Source organism: Halichoerus grypus, chromosome 1, assembly GCF_964656455.1.
Source record: "Halichoerus grypus chromosome 1, mHalGry1.hap1.1, whole genome shotgun sequence".
NCBI classification, from domain to species: domain Eukaryota; kingdom Metazoa; phylum Chordata; class Mammalia; order Carnivora; family Phocidae; genus Halichoerus; species Halichoerus grypus.
Window position 1 is genome coordinate 211366166 of NC_135712.1, and position 15971 is coordinate 211382136.

Sequence of the window (15971 nt, forward strand, 5' to 3'; positions counted from 1 at the left end):
CATGTTTCTTTTCCATAAAGTCCTTTTCTGCCTCAGACCTCGGCACTTGCTGTTTCCTCTGCTATAATGCTTTTCCCTGAGTCTTTGAATGATTCTCCTTTCCCATCTTCAGGTCTTTGCTCAAGCGCTACTTTCTCAGGAAAGGCTTTCCCTGAACACCTGCTCTAGTAATATGCCTCTGGTTATTTACACTGACCCTGCACATGGTAGGTGCTCAATGCATATTTGTTGAATGAATAAACGACAGTTGATTCTCCTAGTGACAGCTTAGACTGCAGGTAAATCCCATGTCACCAGGTGTGATAACCTGTCCCTGCCTGGAGGACAAAGGCAGCGTGGGGACGGGGAGCCTCTCGGTGTGTTCACCGCAGGATCCCTGGTATTTGGGAAGGGGCCTGTCACACAATCGGTGGATGATAAATACTGTGAATCAGGGTTTGACAAGGAAGCAGGGGTCATGCTATGGAGCAGAGGGAGACAAGGAAGAAGGAGAATGTCACATGGCTCATTCATTCATTCATTCATTCAGGACTTTCCAGAGAATGAAACCAATTCCTTGCCCTTTGGCGCCTGCCCTTTTGAGAAGGAGATGGACAAACTCTGAGTGAATGAGTATGAAGGAGATAGATGGACAGGTTATGTCAGATGCCACTGGGGGCTGTGAGCTGAGAGCAGGAGGTGGGGGCAGTCAGGGACTTGGGGGGGCGGTCAGGGAAGCTGCCTCGGAGGATATCTGAACTGAGTTCTGGAAAACATGAGTGAGAGGAGCCAGTCCCCAAAGGCCACATGTTGTGTGATTCCCTTCATACGAAATATCCAGAAGACGGAGGGCAGTTGGAGGCCGTGAGGGGCTGGGAGTGGAGAGCTGGTGGCGGCCGTGCCCTGGGTACCGCGTTTCCTTTGGGGCGATGAAAATGTTAGGTGGTGGTTGCACAACCCTGTGACTGCACCAGGTGCCACTGAATTGGTCACTGTAAGATGGTGAATTTTATGTTGTGTGAATATCACCCCAATTTAAAACAGTGCCAGCGAGCCTGCCATGTCCAGAGGATGCAGGACGGAAGACATACGGGCATCTGGGAACTGGGAGGGCAGAGAGAGACCAGGGACCCATGCAGCATGCAGAGGGGATGTAGGAGGAGGTGCCCTCAACAGACACCAGCCTGGACACGTGGCCCTCAGAGGGCTGGGGGGAGGCAACCCTGCCGCCCCAGCCTTGTGGGGTGCTTGGGTGACCGGGGTGAAATGCCTGGGCCTGCCTGGGGGGGGATGACTCACATTCACACACTCCGGCCCGACTGTGCACGTGTGTGCTCGGGACCTGAGTGTAGCACACGCATGCACACTTGGGCTAGAGCCTGGGTGTGTAGGGGTCCCCTCAAATCTCCGCATATGTGGCAGGAGGTGGGGTGGGCTGAAGGCTCAAAGATAGGGGAGGAGGGAGGAGAGTGGGGCCCCCTCCCATGTGGCCACAGGTGTGGGCCCCCCATCGCCCCCTCTGTCCCCACTGCTGTGGGCCCTGGGGGCTCCCCCAGCCTCCTCTCCCCTCCCTCTACTGTAAATTCTGAGAAATCCTGTCCGTGGTTTGGCCTGGCTCCTCCCCCGCCCTCTAGCAGGGCTGTCCTGGCCACTGTCTTCCTGTCTTGGGACTGGGTGGGGGCTGGTGATGGGGGCAAAGACTAGAAGAAACTGCCCCCTCCCAGCCCGGGTCCTCAGAAAGAGGGGAGAGGGCTCTGCACTGCTTCTGAGGCCTCACGTTGCCTCTCTGGGCCTCAGTTTCCCCTTCCATAGAATGGAGATGAGAGTTCTTACCGCAGAGGGAGGAGTGAAGGAGGCAACCCCTGATAGTGGTTAGAGCACTGTCTGGCAGGTAGGGGGCCTGATACATGCTAGCTGCTATTATTATCCACTTCCGGCATCTTACTTTCCCTGCTCCAGCCTCTGCACTTTTACCCTCTCTGTTCCCCCACCCAGAATGCCCTCACTCCTGTCCCCGTGTTCAAACCCAGGGGTCATTTGAATCCCAGTTCCACAGGAAACAGAGAGCAGTGGGACCAGCTGGGGCTGGGAGGCAGGGAACCTGGGTTCGAATCCTGGTTCTGCCGTGGATGTGCTGGTTGGCCTCTGATGGGTCACTGCATGGCCCTGTGCCTCAGTTTCCCCAGTCCGATGCTCTGTGTTTCTAAGCCTTCCTGATGAACGACCTTCCTGGGAACCCTCACTCTGCACCCTCCATCCCCAGCTTACTCTACTCCTCCAGATGCTGAGCCACCTTCCTTGACTGTTATAGCCACAAACTACGACACTCTTGGAGGTTTTGGGACCTCCAGAGAACTGCCTCTAACTCATGCTCTGCCCGTTCATCTCCTAAAATGCAGCTTGAATCTGCCGACTTCCCAACTTGGCCACCAGCTCACACCTCCTCAGGTGGCCCTGATGTGTCACGTCCCTGCTCTCAGTCCGCCCATGGCTCCCTATGGCTCCTAGAAAGAAAATCCAAAGCCTTCTATGCAACTGTGAATGAAACACAAATATGAGTTTGGGCAGGAGAGCCTTTATTCAAAAGGTCAGGAGAGAGGAAAGGGAGTGAGCACTCGGACCACGAGGTCTGCAAGCCTCTCAAGACTCAGGCACAAGGCAGTTTTCTTTTATAGAGAGGAGTGAATAAGACTGGCAAGAGCCAGGGTTGGGGAGGTGGGATGTAAAGACAGTGTGATGGGAAAGCGGATCAGAGGGTGTCCCCCTGGGGCCGGCCTGTTCTCTGGAGAGGCCCTGGGGAAAGGAAAGGAGCTGAACCAAAATTTGGTTAAAAAGCATTGTGTTCTCATGGATCACAGGGGACAAGCACTTCGGCTGATCACTTCTGAGGCAAAGTAGGAATTTGGAGGGTCTCCATCTGGCCTTGTCATAGGTAACCAAGGAAGTTTGCATTGGGATTCTCCAGAGAGACAGGAACAGTAGGATGCAATAGGATGTTGTATGTATGTATGTGTCTGTCTGTGGTTCTATTGTCCTATCTCTCCAAAAATCTATAGTTAGATATCTATCTCTACATATATTTGTAATCTATATAATATTTATATACTACACATATCTAGAGATCTATAGAGATATATCTAGATCTACAGATATTTACAGGTATCTTTATACATTGTATGTCTTTAATGTCTATGTGTGTGTGTATATATATATTTTATCTATTAGATATCTATAAGTAGATATAGATAGATATATGTATGCCAGGCTACAGATGACTATCTAGATAGATCTATAGACAGATAAACATCTATATCTATGTCTGTCTATCTAGAGATATATCTATAGCCTGGTATATACCTTTATTATAAGGAATTAGTTTATGTGATTATGGAGGCTCTCAAGACTTGAGAAGTGCAGGGTGAATCAGCAGGCTTGAGACCCAGGAGGAGCTAGGTCTCAGTTCAAGTCCGAAGGCTAAAACAAAGCCAGTAAGCCAGTCTGAGGGCTATCATGCAGGTGGAATTCTCTCTTATTCTGAGGACGGTCATTGTTTTGTTCTATTCAGACCCTCAGCTGATTGGATGAGGCCCACCCACATTCGGGAGGGCAATCTGCTTTACTCAGTCTACTGATTTAAATGTTGATCTCATCCCAAAACACCTTCACCCTCACAGACACACCCGGAATAATGTTTGGCCATATCTGGGCACCCTGTGGCCAGGCCAAGTTGGCACATAAAACTAACCATCACAGGGAGCATCTGGGAGTCTAGTCTAAGTCATACGGGAGGGTGTTCCTTGCAGTAAGCAGTTTCCCAGAACACAAAGGGTGGGGGGATTCCCTAAACTTCTCTGTTTTCTAAGATCACAAAGCTTGGGTAAAGTTCAATATTGTCACAGCCCATAAGGCCCTCATCACACGCCCCATCCCCTCCCTGCTCTCACCTCCTCCCCTCTCCCCCTCAGTCGCTCTACTGGGTTCCTCAAACACACCAAGCTGGTCCTGCCTCCAGGCCTTTACCCTCGTGGTTCCCTCAGCCTGGAATGCTCTTCTCTCATCTTTTCAGATCCTCTGTGATCACCAGTCACATCGCCCTGTTGCATTTTCTTCAGGGCATTTTTCACGATCTGAAATTCTTTCTGTTTGCATTTATTGTCTTTTTCTTCTTTCTTCTTTCTGCTGGGCAGAAAGTTCTGAAATCACCAGCAGGTAAGTGTTGGTTGAGAACCTACTGCATGCCAGTTCCAGTTACTTCCTGAAAGTCATAGTCTGCTGGGAGAGGCCAACACAGGTTGGGTCACACATGCAGATAGAATGTATAAGCCTGATAAATGTTAGGTCAGACTGAAGCCTGATGCTGGTGGGCTTGACCCACCTGGGTGGTGACACAGTGTTTCCCAGAGGTGAGATCTGAAGCAGGGATAGGCATCAACTAAAGAAAGAAGAGGAAAGACAGTGTTCTGGGTGGAGGGGAAAGCTCGTGCAAAGGCCCTGAGGTGGGTGGGAAAGTGCTGAGGCATGCAGGAATAGAATGCACTGGGGAGTGCAGTGAGGAGCCCTGAGGGGTTAGCAGGGCTTTGGTCCAACTGTCAGTGGGGTTCTGGGAAAATCCTTTAGCTCTAGGGCTATGGGGAACCAGCAAAGAATATTGAGCAGGAGAGGGGCATGATTAGATTTGCTTCTGGCAGAAGAGATTCCTGAGGTTCGAGGTAGGGGGGCAGACTGGAAGGGGAAGGTGGGAATACTGGGTGCCCATGGAGAGGAGGGGGTAGCAACCTGGCCTATGTGGAAGGCATGGGGCTGGGGAGAAGGGGGTGGAGAGCAAGGCCCAGGAGGTAAGATGAGCCCCCTTTGGGGTAACTGCCAACCAGCTGGGCCAGCTGCACCTTTTCCACTCACTGCCCAGTGGCTTGGTTAGCCAGGCATCAGTTGGGTTTTGGCGAAATCAATTAGCAACTTATCTTGAACCCTGTCGCCCAGCCCAGTGCTCCTTCCCTTTTGTTCCCCACATCTGGCAGTCCCATCTGTCCGTGCAAAGTTTCAGGACGCCCCAGGTGACAGCTGAGGGTGAGGGGATAGGTGTGAGTGTGTACAAAAGTTCTGCTCAAGCCCAGAAATCCCTGTCTGTCGGGAATTATACTTTTCCTCCCCCAGGGCTGGATTTAATTCTTCTGTTCCAGGGTGAGGGTGGGCCCAGCAGCTGCAGGTGCCCCACTGTGGGTGGGGCAGTGGTGTGGGTGATTTCCTGATTTCTGTGGGAAGCAGGTTCTGTGGCCGTGGTCTTGAGGAGCCTGATCTTCCGGTCTCTCCTTCCTGGGCCAGTCTCATGCAAGCAAACAGTCTCAGTCCCTTACCATCTCCCCGGTGTCTCTGTCCATAAAGCTGGGATTAGGGCATGGTAAGTGAAGCATTCCTCTGAGCAAAATTTAAGGGGGCACCCAAAATCTCAGGGATCAAAGTACATAATGTTTCTTATTTTAATTGACATATGTTTGACATATAACATTGTGTAAATTTAAGGCATACCACATTTGATACATTTATATATTGCAATATGATTGTGGTTGTAGCCCTAATTAACACCTCCCTTTGGTTCCATAATGATCATATCTTTTCGGTGGTTTTCTAGTCCCTCAGCAAGTGTGATGATTATGATACAATGCTCTCTGTATTCACAGTGCTGCGTGCTAAATCCCTAGGGCTTATAAGGTAAATCATCCGTTCAAAGCAGTGTTTTACATTAAGAGCATCTCCCGTACCCTAAGGTTCACCTTTTGAAAATGTACAGTTCAGTGGCAGTTAGTACATTCCCAGGGCTGTGCAACCATCACCACTATCTAGTTCCAGAACATTCCATCACCCCAAAATGAACTGTACTCCTTAAGTCACTCCCCATTCCTCCCTCCTCCAGGCCCTGGCATCAATGCAATTTTTAAAAAAGATTTTATTTATTTATTTTATTTGAGAGAGAGAGAGAGAGAACGAGAGAGAGAGGGAGAGTGGCCAAGCTGGGGGAGGGGCAGAGGGAGAGGGGGGAGAATCTCAAGCAGACTCTGTGCCGAGTGTGGAGCCTGGCACGGGGCTCAATCCCATAACCCTGAGATCATGACCTGAGTTGAAACCAAGAGGCGACGCTTAACCGACTGAGCCACCCAGGTGCCCCTCAATGCAATATTAAAAAAAAAATCAAAATTCATGCAAAATAAGTCCCCTGATGAACAAAACTATCACATTTTAAAACACAGACAAGGATTGATGGTGCCCTTTGGCTCTGTGTCCCTCTCCTGCCTCACCCTAATCCCACCCCGTCTGTGCTTTGCCTGGTGGGCTGACCCCACCTCCTCCAAATACGTCCTCCCCTGGGTCCCCCAAAGAACAGAGGGTCTGGACCTGGGGTGAAGCCCTGGCAGTGACTGGGTGGATCCTCTTTTTTTTTTTTTTTAAGATTTTATTTATTTATTTGACAGAGAGATAGTGAGAGCAGGAACACAAGCAGGGGGAGTGGGAGAAGGAGAAGCAGGCCTCCCGCCAAGCAGGGAGCCTGATGCCCGCTTGATGTGGGGCTCGATCCCAGGACCCCAGGATCACAACCCAAGCAGAAGGCAGATGCCTGACGACTGAGTGGGTGGATCCTCATTTTGTTCAAACCCGTGGAGGAGGGTCTCTAGGTCCTCGGTGGCCCGCTGGCTGGCTGGCTGGAGGACTTGTGGTCTATCTTTGGAACACTCTAGTTGAAACGGCAGCCATCTATTTGGCCCCTACTGTGTACTGAGCATGTTAAGTTCATTTTATGCACTACTCGAAATGGTTTTAAGAAATTATTTTTATGGAGGCATTCACACTGTAGAACATTCTAATGATACATTAATAACTAGAGTAAATGTGAAACACCCCCACCCCCTGCAGCCCCAAAGACAACGGCAATTTCAGTGGTGTCCTTCCACACTTCCTAGAGCACCTGTGTCATGCTTAATCCTTATAAAGCTCCCCCCTGAAGTGAGCACTGATATCACCCTCATTTTACAGGTGTGTTGAGTGAGGCTCAGAAACGTCAGGTCACTTGTCCATGGTCATTTAGCATGTGAGGAGGCATGACTGGAATTCATGTCTGTCTGACTCCGATGCCAGAGAATGAGAGGGAGGGGCCCCTACGTAGGATTCCTGTAAGCTCATCTGAAATCCTGGCTCATTCATTCAGTCAATCAACAGACATTTCCTGGACTCGATTGAAAGCTGGGTGCATGACACACGCGGGGCCTGGAACTCATGGCCCCAGGGGGTGACGCCATCTATCAATAAGGATCAAACAAATCAGATGATCATCGCTGGTGCTGCCTGGGTGGATACCAGAGGAACTTAAAGGAAATATTCATATTTAACAAAAAACAGAATCACATGATTCAAAATTCTAAAACTTCAAAAGGGTGGGCAGTGGGAAGTCCCCTTCTGGTCTTGATGCCAGGTTACCCTCTCATAAGCATCAACCCTCAGTGGAGGTGATATTGCCCCCAAGGGGGTAAAAATTAGTTGGAGGTGTGTGTGGGGAAAATGTGTTTTCATGTATAAGGCACAGAAACACATAGAAATACAAACAGATACACAGTTGATCTGTGCTGTTAAACTTTCATGGGAGACAGGCAGGAAAAAATGTCTAAAAGTGATTGCCCCTTAGGATGGGACATTGGGAAAGTCTTTTCTAGAAGCAACCACCATTCAGTTTCCTTGTGAAATCTTCCAGAGATGTTCTGCGTGTTTTCAAACAAATCTCTACATACTCATTTATTCCTGTTTTTTTTTTTTTCCATAAATGGTAGTAACATAGCCTTTGGGCCTTTTTTTTTAACTCAAAATATATGTTGGTAATCACCTCATGTCAATGAACACAGCTTGCTGGGGTTCCTTTTTAAGTTTTTTTTTTTAAGATTTTATTTATTTATTTGAGAGAGCGAGAATGAGAGAGAGAGAGAGCATATGAGAGGGAGGAGGGTCAGAGGGAGAAGCAGACTCCCTGCTGAGCAGGAAGCCCGATGCGGGACTCGATCCCGGGACTCCAGGATCATGACCTGAGCCGAAGGCAGTCGCTTAACCAACTGAGCCACCCAGGTGCCCAACTGAGCCACCCAGGTGCCCAGGGGGTTCCTTTTTGAAAGCTGTGCAGTATTCCTCTATGTTCGAGGGTGATTTATTTAACCTGTTCTGGATGGTCACGCAGTATCGGAAACACAGAATGTTGTTTCCCACGTTTTGCCACCATTAAGTGCTGCAGTACACAAGGGATAAGTGCATTTACGTCATTTTGCACATGAGTGATTGTATCTGAAGGAGAAATTCTTGGAAGTGCCATAGTGGGGCCAGAAGGTGTGGGCATTTGTCATTTAAGTAGTTACTGAGACTCGTCCTGCATTGGGGTTGTGCCAGCTTCCTTCCTCATCATCAAGGTAAGAGAATGCCAGTTTCCCCACAGCCTCGCCAATGTGGGTGTTATCAAGCCTTTTGATCTTTGCCAATCTGATGGGTTAAAAATGGTATCACAGTATAGTTTTCATGTTCATTTTCCTTATGAGACTGTGTATCTGTTCTTGGGTCAAAGAACCATTTGTCTTTCTTTCTCTGTGAGCTTAAGGTTCATATCCTTTGCTAACTGTTGTAGTATTTTTCTTATTGATTCTTTCCAAGAGCTCTTTACATATTATGGACATGTTCCCTCTGTGTTATGAGTTGCAGCTTTCTCAATTTGTTATTTAAAAATTATGTATTATTTGTTTTTCTAAAAAATTGTCATTTGTCTTGACTTTGTTCAGGGTGATTTTTACTTTGCAGATTTTTTTTTTTTGATGTTTATATGAAGTCAACTGCTTTGATCATTCCTTTTATGGCTTCTGGGCTTTGTGTCATACTGAGAAAGGGGCTACCTTCGATAAGATAGGAAGTGAGAAGGAGCACTCTGAGTACAGGGAATAGCAAGTGCAAAAGTCCTGAGGAAGGAAGGGGACTTGGCATGTATCTTGATGCATATGTAGTGAAAGACCAATTTATTTTAAGGAATTGGCCACGGGATTGTGGAGGTTGACACAAAATCTGTAGAGTAGGCTGGAAGGTTGGAGACCCAGGAAGAGTTGCAGTTTTAACCTGAAAGTAGTCTGCTGGCAAAATCCCTTCTTTCTTGGGGGGAGGTTAATTTTTGTTCTCTTAAGGCTTTCAACTGATTAGATGAGGCCCACCCACACTATGAGGGGGTAATGTTTTACTCAAAGTCTATTGATTTAAATCTTAATCTCATCTAAAAAATACCTCCACTGGGGCGCCTGGGTGGCTCATTTGGTTAAGCATCTGACTCTTGATTTTGGCTCAGGTCATGATCTCAGGGTTGGGGAATAGAGCCCTGCATCAGGCTCTGCTCTCAGTGTGGAATCTGCTTCAGATTCTCTCTCCCACCCCTCTCTCAAATAAATAAATAAATCTTTAAAAAATACCTTCACAACAGCATCTAGAATGGTGTTTAATCAAACATCTGGGTACCTTTGCCTAGCCAAGTTGACACACAAAATTAACCATCACAAGTCCAACTCGTGTCACCTTGGTACATACATATCTCCTTAAACCCTACTTTTGTAGTACATGATATGGAGTCCCTGCTCCTTGTATTGCTCTCACAGGACCCAGGACAGGAATGTGCAGCGTGTGCCAGGATGGGGTCCCTGATCCACATGGAAGAGCAGACTCCAGGGATGTGCGTGGGCACGGGGAGGGGTCTCTGGTGCTCTCAGTGCTCCACTGGGAGTTGGGGGGGGCAGGCAGAGAGTGCAGAGGTTTACCTACAACTCCAGGGAGGAGGTGAGATTTCTAACAATAGGCTTGAGGTAGTGGGCTCCTTATCCCCGGGAGTGTGCAAAAGGGAGAGGCACATGTCACAAGGGTTGTAGAGAAAATTTCTGCATCAGGGAAGGTTTGGAGTTGGGGGACCTCAGTCTGATCTAAATGAGAGTCCACCCAGCAGCCCAGAAGTGGTGGGGGTTTCTGCATCCTCTTCACTTCCTGTAGCATCACAGAGCCAGCCTGTCCCACATCCCTTTTTTGAGTGTGGCTGGCAGTGCCCTGACACCACTGTGTGGGGTGGGTCTCACTTGAGGTCTGGGGAGGACTGCTTTGCTACAGTCTTTGAGGTTCTAAGTGTGATGCCATTTGCAGTGCCTTGAGCTTGGAGGTGGTGCCTCCTTGTGGGAAGAATGAGAAGTTTCGCCTCACTACCTGTAACCTCCTGGGGGTTCTTGCCTAGGCTACAGATTGAGGCTGCCTGCCTGGTGAGGAGGTGAGGCAAGGGGGTTCAACACCGAATGTTTGTGATCTGGAATCCTGGCCTGACTACGGGGCTGTCCCCCCAGCTGAGGACCACTCACTGGCCAGGAATGGGACCGGAGCTCCTGCCTAATCCCCAGGACACCGTGGGACACTGTGGGTCGGGCTAACCAGGGCCCTCGTTCACCCACATTATCTGATGGCAGATGTGGGGGTGGGGGTGGGGGTGGAGAGGGGGTGGTGGTCTCAGTACTCCACAAATAAATGAATTTCCACTCCTGAAAATGCCTGCACAAGAAGAGTGCTGGCCGGTGAGTCAGATGGAGGAGGGAGGGAACAAGGGATGGGGGAGAAATGGGGGGGGGGGAGAGAGAGAATGAATCCAAGTGAGCAAATAAAAACCAAAATAAGAGTCAGAGAGACTCAGGGAGACAGAGACAGAGAAGCTCAGCAAATACTGACTGATTGGATGTATGAATGAATGTTTCCTTGGACTGAGGGAGACGAGGACCCAGTGTGGACATGGATGAGCTCGGGCAGCTTGTGCTTATTTTGTTGATAAGCTGGGAGGATGTGTCCAGGCTGCAGGCTGGGGTTCCTGACATTCTTTAGGTTGTGCTGGATGGTGTGAGGCAGAGGGTCCTGCCTCCAGCAGGGGCTCAGGGTAGCCAAGGACGAGGTTGGAGGGAGGAGGGAGGACCCAGGATGCCGTGTGGGGAGAATGCCCAGCCTCCGTGGGAGGACAGCCCGGGACAGTTGGTCCCTGGGGACCTGTGTGGGGTGCAGGAGGGAGCCAGTGTCCAGGTGGAGCCCCCATCTGGGGTATCTGCCCCAGGGTCATGGTAGGCTGGGCAGCCCTCAGGAATGTCGCTGGCTATTGGTGCCTCAACTAATGGGATGGGGCCCTGGGGGGCTGGTTGTGGGAGTGGGTTTCTGGGGAATCTGAAAACCCTGAGGTAGAATGTCCTGGGTGTCCATCATGGGGCAACCCTAGGAGAGTGTCTTTGGGAAGGGAGTTGGGGGGGTCAGAACACAGGAGAGGGCCTAGGGCATTAGTGGGGTAATCATGGGATGGTCCTGGGGACTGGAACCTTCCTAGGAGGATTTGAAGGGCTGAGGAAAGGGGATAGGAGGTGCATTGTAAGGCAGGCCATGTGGGAGACACAGAGCAAGGAGGTGAGCTGAGAGCAGTGAGGCTGACCTGGGGGTCTGGGGATTCAGAACATACTGTTCTTTGGGGGGTTATGGATGGGGAGGTGGGTGTGGGATGGAAGGAATGAATCTTGGAGAACAAATTATGCAGGGAGGGCAGAGTTATGGGGGAGGGTGGAATTTGGGGGATGGGCTTTGGACACTGGAGGATCCTTTAGTGGGCCACTGTAGGGGAGACCGTTGAGGATCAGAACATCGGTCTTTGTGGTGGGTATGGAGTTTTGGCCCTTGTGGGGGGATGCTCAGAACATCAGGGTATAGGAGAACTTCGGATAATCAGACGGGGAAACTGCTGAGGGGGTGGATTTGGGGTGCTTGAACTAGGGGTGTCTTGGCAAGTGGCTCTTGGGGGTATTTTGGGGGGATAAGAAGTGGGAGAAGATTCTGAGGGTGCACTTAGGGGTTGGAACACTCATGGAAAGGTTCTCGGAGTTGGGAGTTGGAGCACCTGGTGCAACTTCCTTGGGGAGGAACAGGTCATGGAGATGAGTCAGGGGTCCTTGAGGGACATAGGGAGTGAATTGGGGGCTTAGAGCCTAGAGGAAACTTGGGGGAGGTTTATAGCAAAAGCAATAGATCATTGGGGTGAGATTAGGGGATGAGAATCTGGGGATGTCTTTGGGGTGGCCTTGGCAAGCGGTCCCAGCCCAAGAGTGCTTTTGAGGAGGGATCATGGGAGGTGGGCTTGACAGGGTCAGGACAAGGTGGTGGGTTGTGGGTTGATCATGGGGAAGGTGGGGTTCGGGAGTCGGAGCTGGGTGTCTCTGGGGTTGGATCCGTGGGAGGTGAGTTAGGGCAGGGCAGAACCACGATGTCTGGGAGGTAGATTTTGGTGGAGTCAGGACCCAAGGCGAGTCTGGGTGGTGGGTCCAGGAGTGGATTGGGCTGGGCCCTGGGGTAAGGCAGGATAGAGCCGGCAGGGTATTGGAAGCTTTACTGCCTCCCCCCCCACACCCCCCGCCCGGAGTCAGTAGCATTTGCGGTACACGATGTGGGGCCCCTGTTCCTCATACTGCTCCCGCAGGACCCAGCAGGACTGGAAGGCGCGCAACGAGGCCAGGATGGAGCCCCCAATCCACACCGAGAAGTTCCTGGTGGGCTGTGCCGCCACCACCACGTGGGCCTCGGGGGGCAGACTGTGCAGCAGCTCGGCCCGGAAGCGGCCCTCGAACCCCTGAAAGAGCGAGGAGCCCCCGCAGAGCAGCACGTTCTGGGCCACGTCGGCCCGCACCTCCAGGGGCACCTTGTGAAGGCTCTGTTTGGCCATCGTGGGGATGCCCACGGGCTCCAGCCCCGGCATCTCGGGAGGGCTGAACAGCAGCTCTGGGCACTGGAACAGCTCCTTGCCCAAGGTGACCGTCCGCCCGTCGGGCAGCTTCAGGGTCTGCTGGTATTCCTGCTCCGGCCGGGCCTGCTCCTTGAGGAAGTCAGGGGCCACGTAGCAGTGGCGGTGCTTGATGTTCTCCACGGTGTCCAGGTCCTGCTGGCCCAGCGTCAAGCCCGAGCCCAGCAGCATCTCTGCCAGGAAGGCGGTCAGGTGCGTGCCCGCCAGGTCCAGGCGCTCCGTGGCGTGGGGCAGGTTGTAGCCCTGAAAGACCGGCACCGTGTAGGTGACCCCATGGCCGGTGTCCACCACCAGCCCGCTGATCCTCCCGTGAGCGTAGACGGACAGCACCGACTGGGAAGCCACGTACATGGCAGGAGAGCACAGCGACTCGAAGGCCACCTCCACCAGCTTCTCGCGGTTGGTGGTGGGGCTGAAGGGCGGGTCGGAGAACAGCAGCGGCTGGTCCTGAGTGGCCACGCGGAGGTCGTGCTCCAGCAGGTGGCGCCAGATGAGCTCGGCCGCGTCCCAGTCCACCACGATGCCGTTGCGCACTGGCTGCACCAGGGTTAGCTCTGGGCGTGTGCGGGCGGCCTCGCCGATGAAAGTCTCCAGCACTGGCTGCCCACTGGTGGCCGGCTTCTTGGGCTGGCAGCCCACGATGGTGGCCACGGTGTAGGTGGGCCGGGCCTGCCCCGCGAAGCCCACCTTACAGGTGCCCGTGCCCATGTCGATGACCACCGCGCCGGTCTTTGGTGGCAACCTGTCGCCCACCATGCTGGGGGGGTCCTGCTGCAGGGTCTTGTTCACCAGGATTGAGTTGGGGTTCACGCCAGTCCTGGAGGCCTTTGGGGAGGGCTGGGGCTTCGTGCAACTGGACGGGTTTGCATCCATGGCTGCACGTAGCTGGGTAAGCTGCTTGGCGAGGCTGACCGCTTTCCTCTGGGGGTCCGAGGGTATGAGGAGAAAAGGCCGAGGCTGACCAGGGGCAGGCAGAGGCAGGGAGAGGGGCCTGGCCGGTGGTCTATGACATCACCCTGCCTGCTGCCCCTTCAGAAGATTTCACAATGCAGGGGAGGGGATGAGGACGAGCTCCTCCCCGCCCCAGAAAGCTCCCAGAATACTCATCTATTCTGGATTCCCCCAAAGTGGCAAATTTGGAGGAGGAGGCTAGAGGGTGCCAGAGGAGAGACCTCTGATCCAGCTCCCTGACCCAGAGCCCAGTAAGACCCAAGAATCCTTCTCTTGGTGCTTCCTTTTGAAGCTCTTTATAGTGTGGTAAGGGAGAGCTAGTCACAGCCCTCCTTAGAATTCAATCTTAAAATTAATTTAAAATATTAACCCTTAGAATATTAATCAGAAGGTGGTCGCCTAGCTGGTGTGGCTTTTCTGGTTTCCTGAAGGAAACAGAAGCCTGCCTAGGGTGGGGGGTGAGGCTAGGAGAGACACAGACATCCCTCTACTGTTCTTTGACCCTTCTGCTCTGCCTGATACCTGGAACAGTCTCCCTACCCCATTGCCACAGAGCAGGAATTTGCCTCTTCCAATCTCGGCAAGACACCACCTCTTCTTGAAAGCCTTCCCTGATTTCTCTTCCTTCTCTCTATCACATGGTGGTGGTGATGAAGGGGTGTCCACCTTCCTTCTAGGGATTTCTTCGGCTTCCCCTTGGTGGGAGGGGGGCTCTGTGGGATCCAAAAAGGAGCTTTCAGTAAGATAAAAGGGACAGGGCAGAACCAGGGAATTTCCTTCCTTTTTAAGGCTAAATAATATTCCATTGTGTGTCTACACCACATTTTGCCTACCCATTCATCTGTCGAGGGACCCTTGGATTGCTTCCATGTTTTAGCTATTGTGAATAATGCTGCTATGAACCTGGTTGTGCAAAATCTCAAGTCCCTGCTTTCAATTCTCTTGGGTATATACCCAGAATTAGCATTGCCGGATCATATGGTAATTCTATTTTTTTAAAAATTATTTATTTATTTAAGAGAGAGAGCACAAGCAGGGGGAGGGACAGAGGGAGAAGCAGGCTCCCTGCTGAGCAGGAAGCCCAACTCGGGGCTCGATCCCAGGACTCGGATCATGACTGGAGCTGAAGGTGGACGCTTAACCGATTGAGCCACCCAGGTGCCCCTGGTAATTCTATTTTAAATGGTAATTGTTTTACAATATACAGGTGTATCAAATCAACACATTGTACACCTTAAACTCACACAATGTTAAATGTCAATTACATCTCAGTAAAGGTGGGGGTGGGGAAGTTCACGGACTCTTGTAAATAGCTGAGTAAATGAACATTTCCAAAAACATGTATGAGATCGCACACAAAATTGGTTAAAAACTCTGGCCGGGATTAAATCTGGACACAACTGGGAAATGAAGCCTTCTTACCTCCATATTCCTGTGACATTCAGCACTAGTCCTGGCAATTTCTATCACTACACACACACACACACACGCACACACACACACATTTATTTGTTTTAACTAACAGGTGATAACACCACCAGAAGTGGATTTTTTTTTTTTCAGAAGTGGATTTTGAGGCAACTCTCCCATTCTGTTGTGGAACCTGCTGTCCTTAGTTGAGACAATTCTTTCCTCTCAAATGCACCCCCTTTTGGATGATGTGTGTGCAAGAAACGAATTCTGTCCCCATGAAACACCAACTCCTACCCCCTCCCTCAGCCCCTGGCTCCCACCATCTTTCTGTCTCTGTGGATGTGACTCTTCTAGGGACCTCCTAGATGTGGAATCCTACCGTATGTGTCCTTCTGTGACTGGCTTATTTCACTGAGCATAATGTCCTCAAAGTTCTTCCATGTTGAAGCAGGTGTCAGAATATTTTGAGGGACCATCATGTTCTTTTCCATAGTGGTTGTACCTTTTCACATTCCCACTAGCAAGGTAGAGGGTTCCAATTCCTCCACATTCTTAACACTTGTTTTTGCCTTTCCCCCCTTTTTTCTTTTTAATTATAGCTATTGTAATGAGTGTGAGGTTGTGATAGAGTTTTAAGTATCAGCATGTTAGAAAGACATGTTTGGTTCAGACGGACTGTTACATAAAGAACTGAATAGACAGGGTTCAGAGCCCAGCCTTTGGTATTGCTAGTGATGTAGCTGTGTACAGAAGGGGAGGCACTTTCCATTATTCC

General features: G+C 50.9%; 1 protein-coding gene across 1 annotated transcript; it reads right to left on the reverse strand.

Moving 5' to 3' along the window:
- Nucleotides 1-12454: 12454 nt before the first annotated feature.
- Nucleotides 12455-13705, reverse strand: ACTL9 (actin like 9). The gene has a single exon (XM_036066123.2). It carries the CDS (start codon nt 13703-13705, stop codon nt 12455-12457), a length of 1251 nt encoding a protein of 416 aa, XP_035922016.1.
- Nucleotides 13706-15971: the final 2266 nt, after the last annotated feature.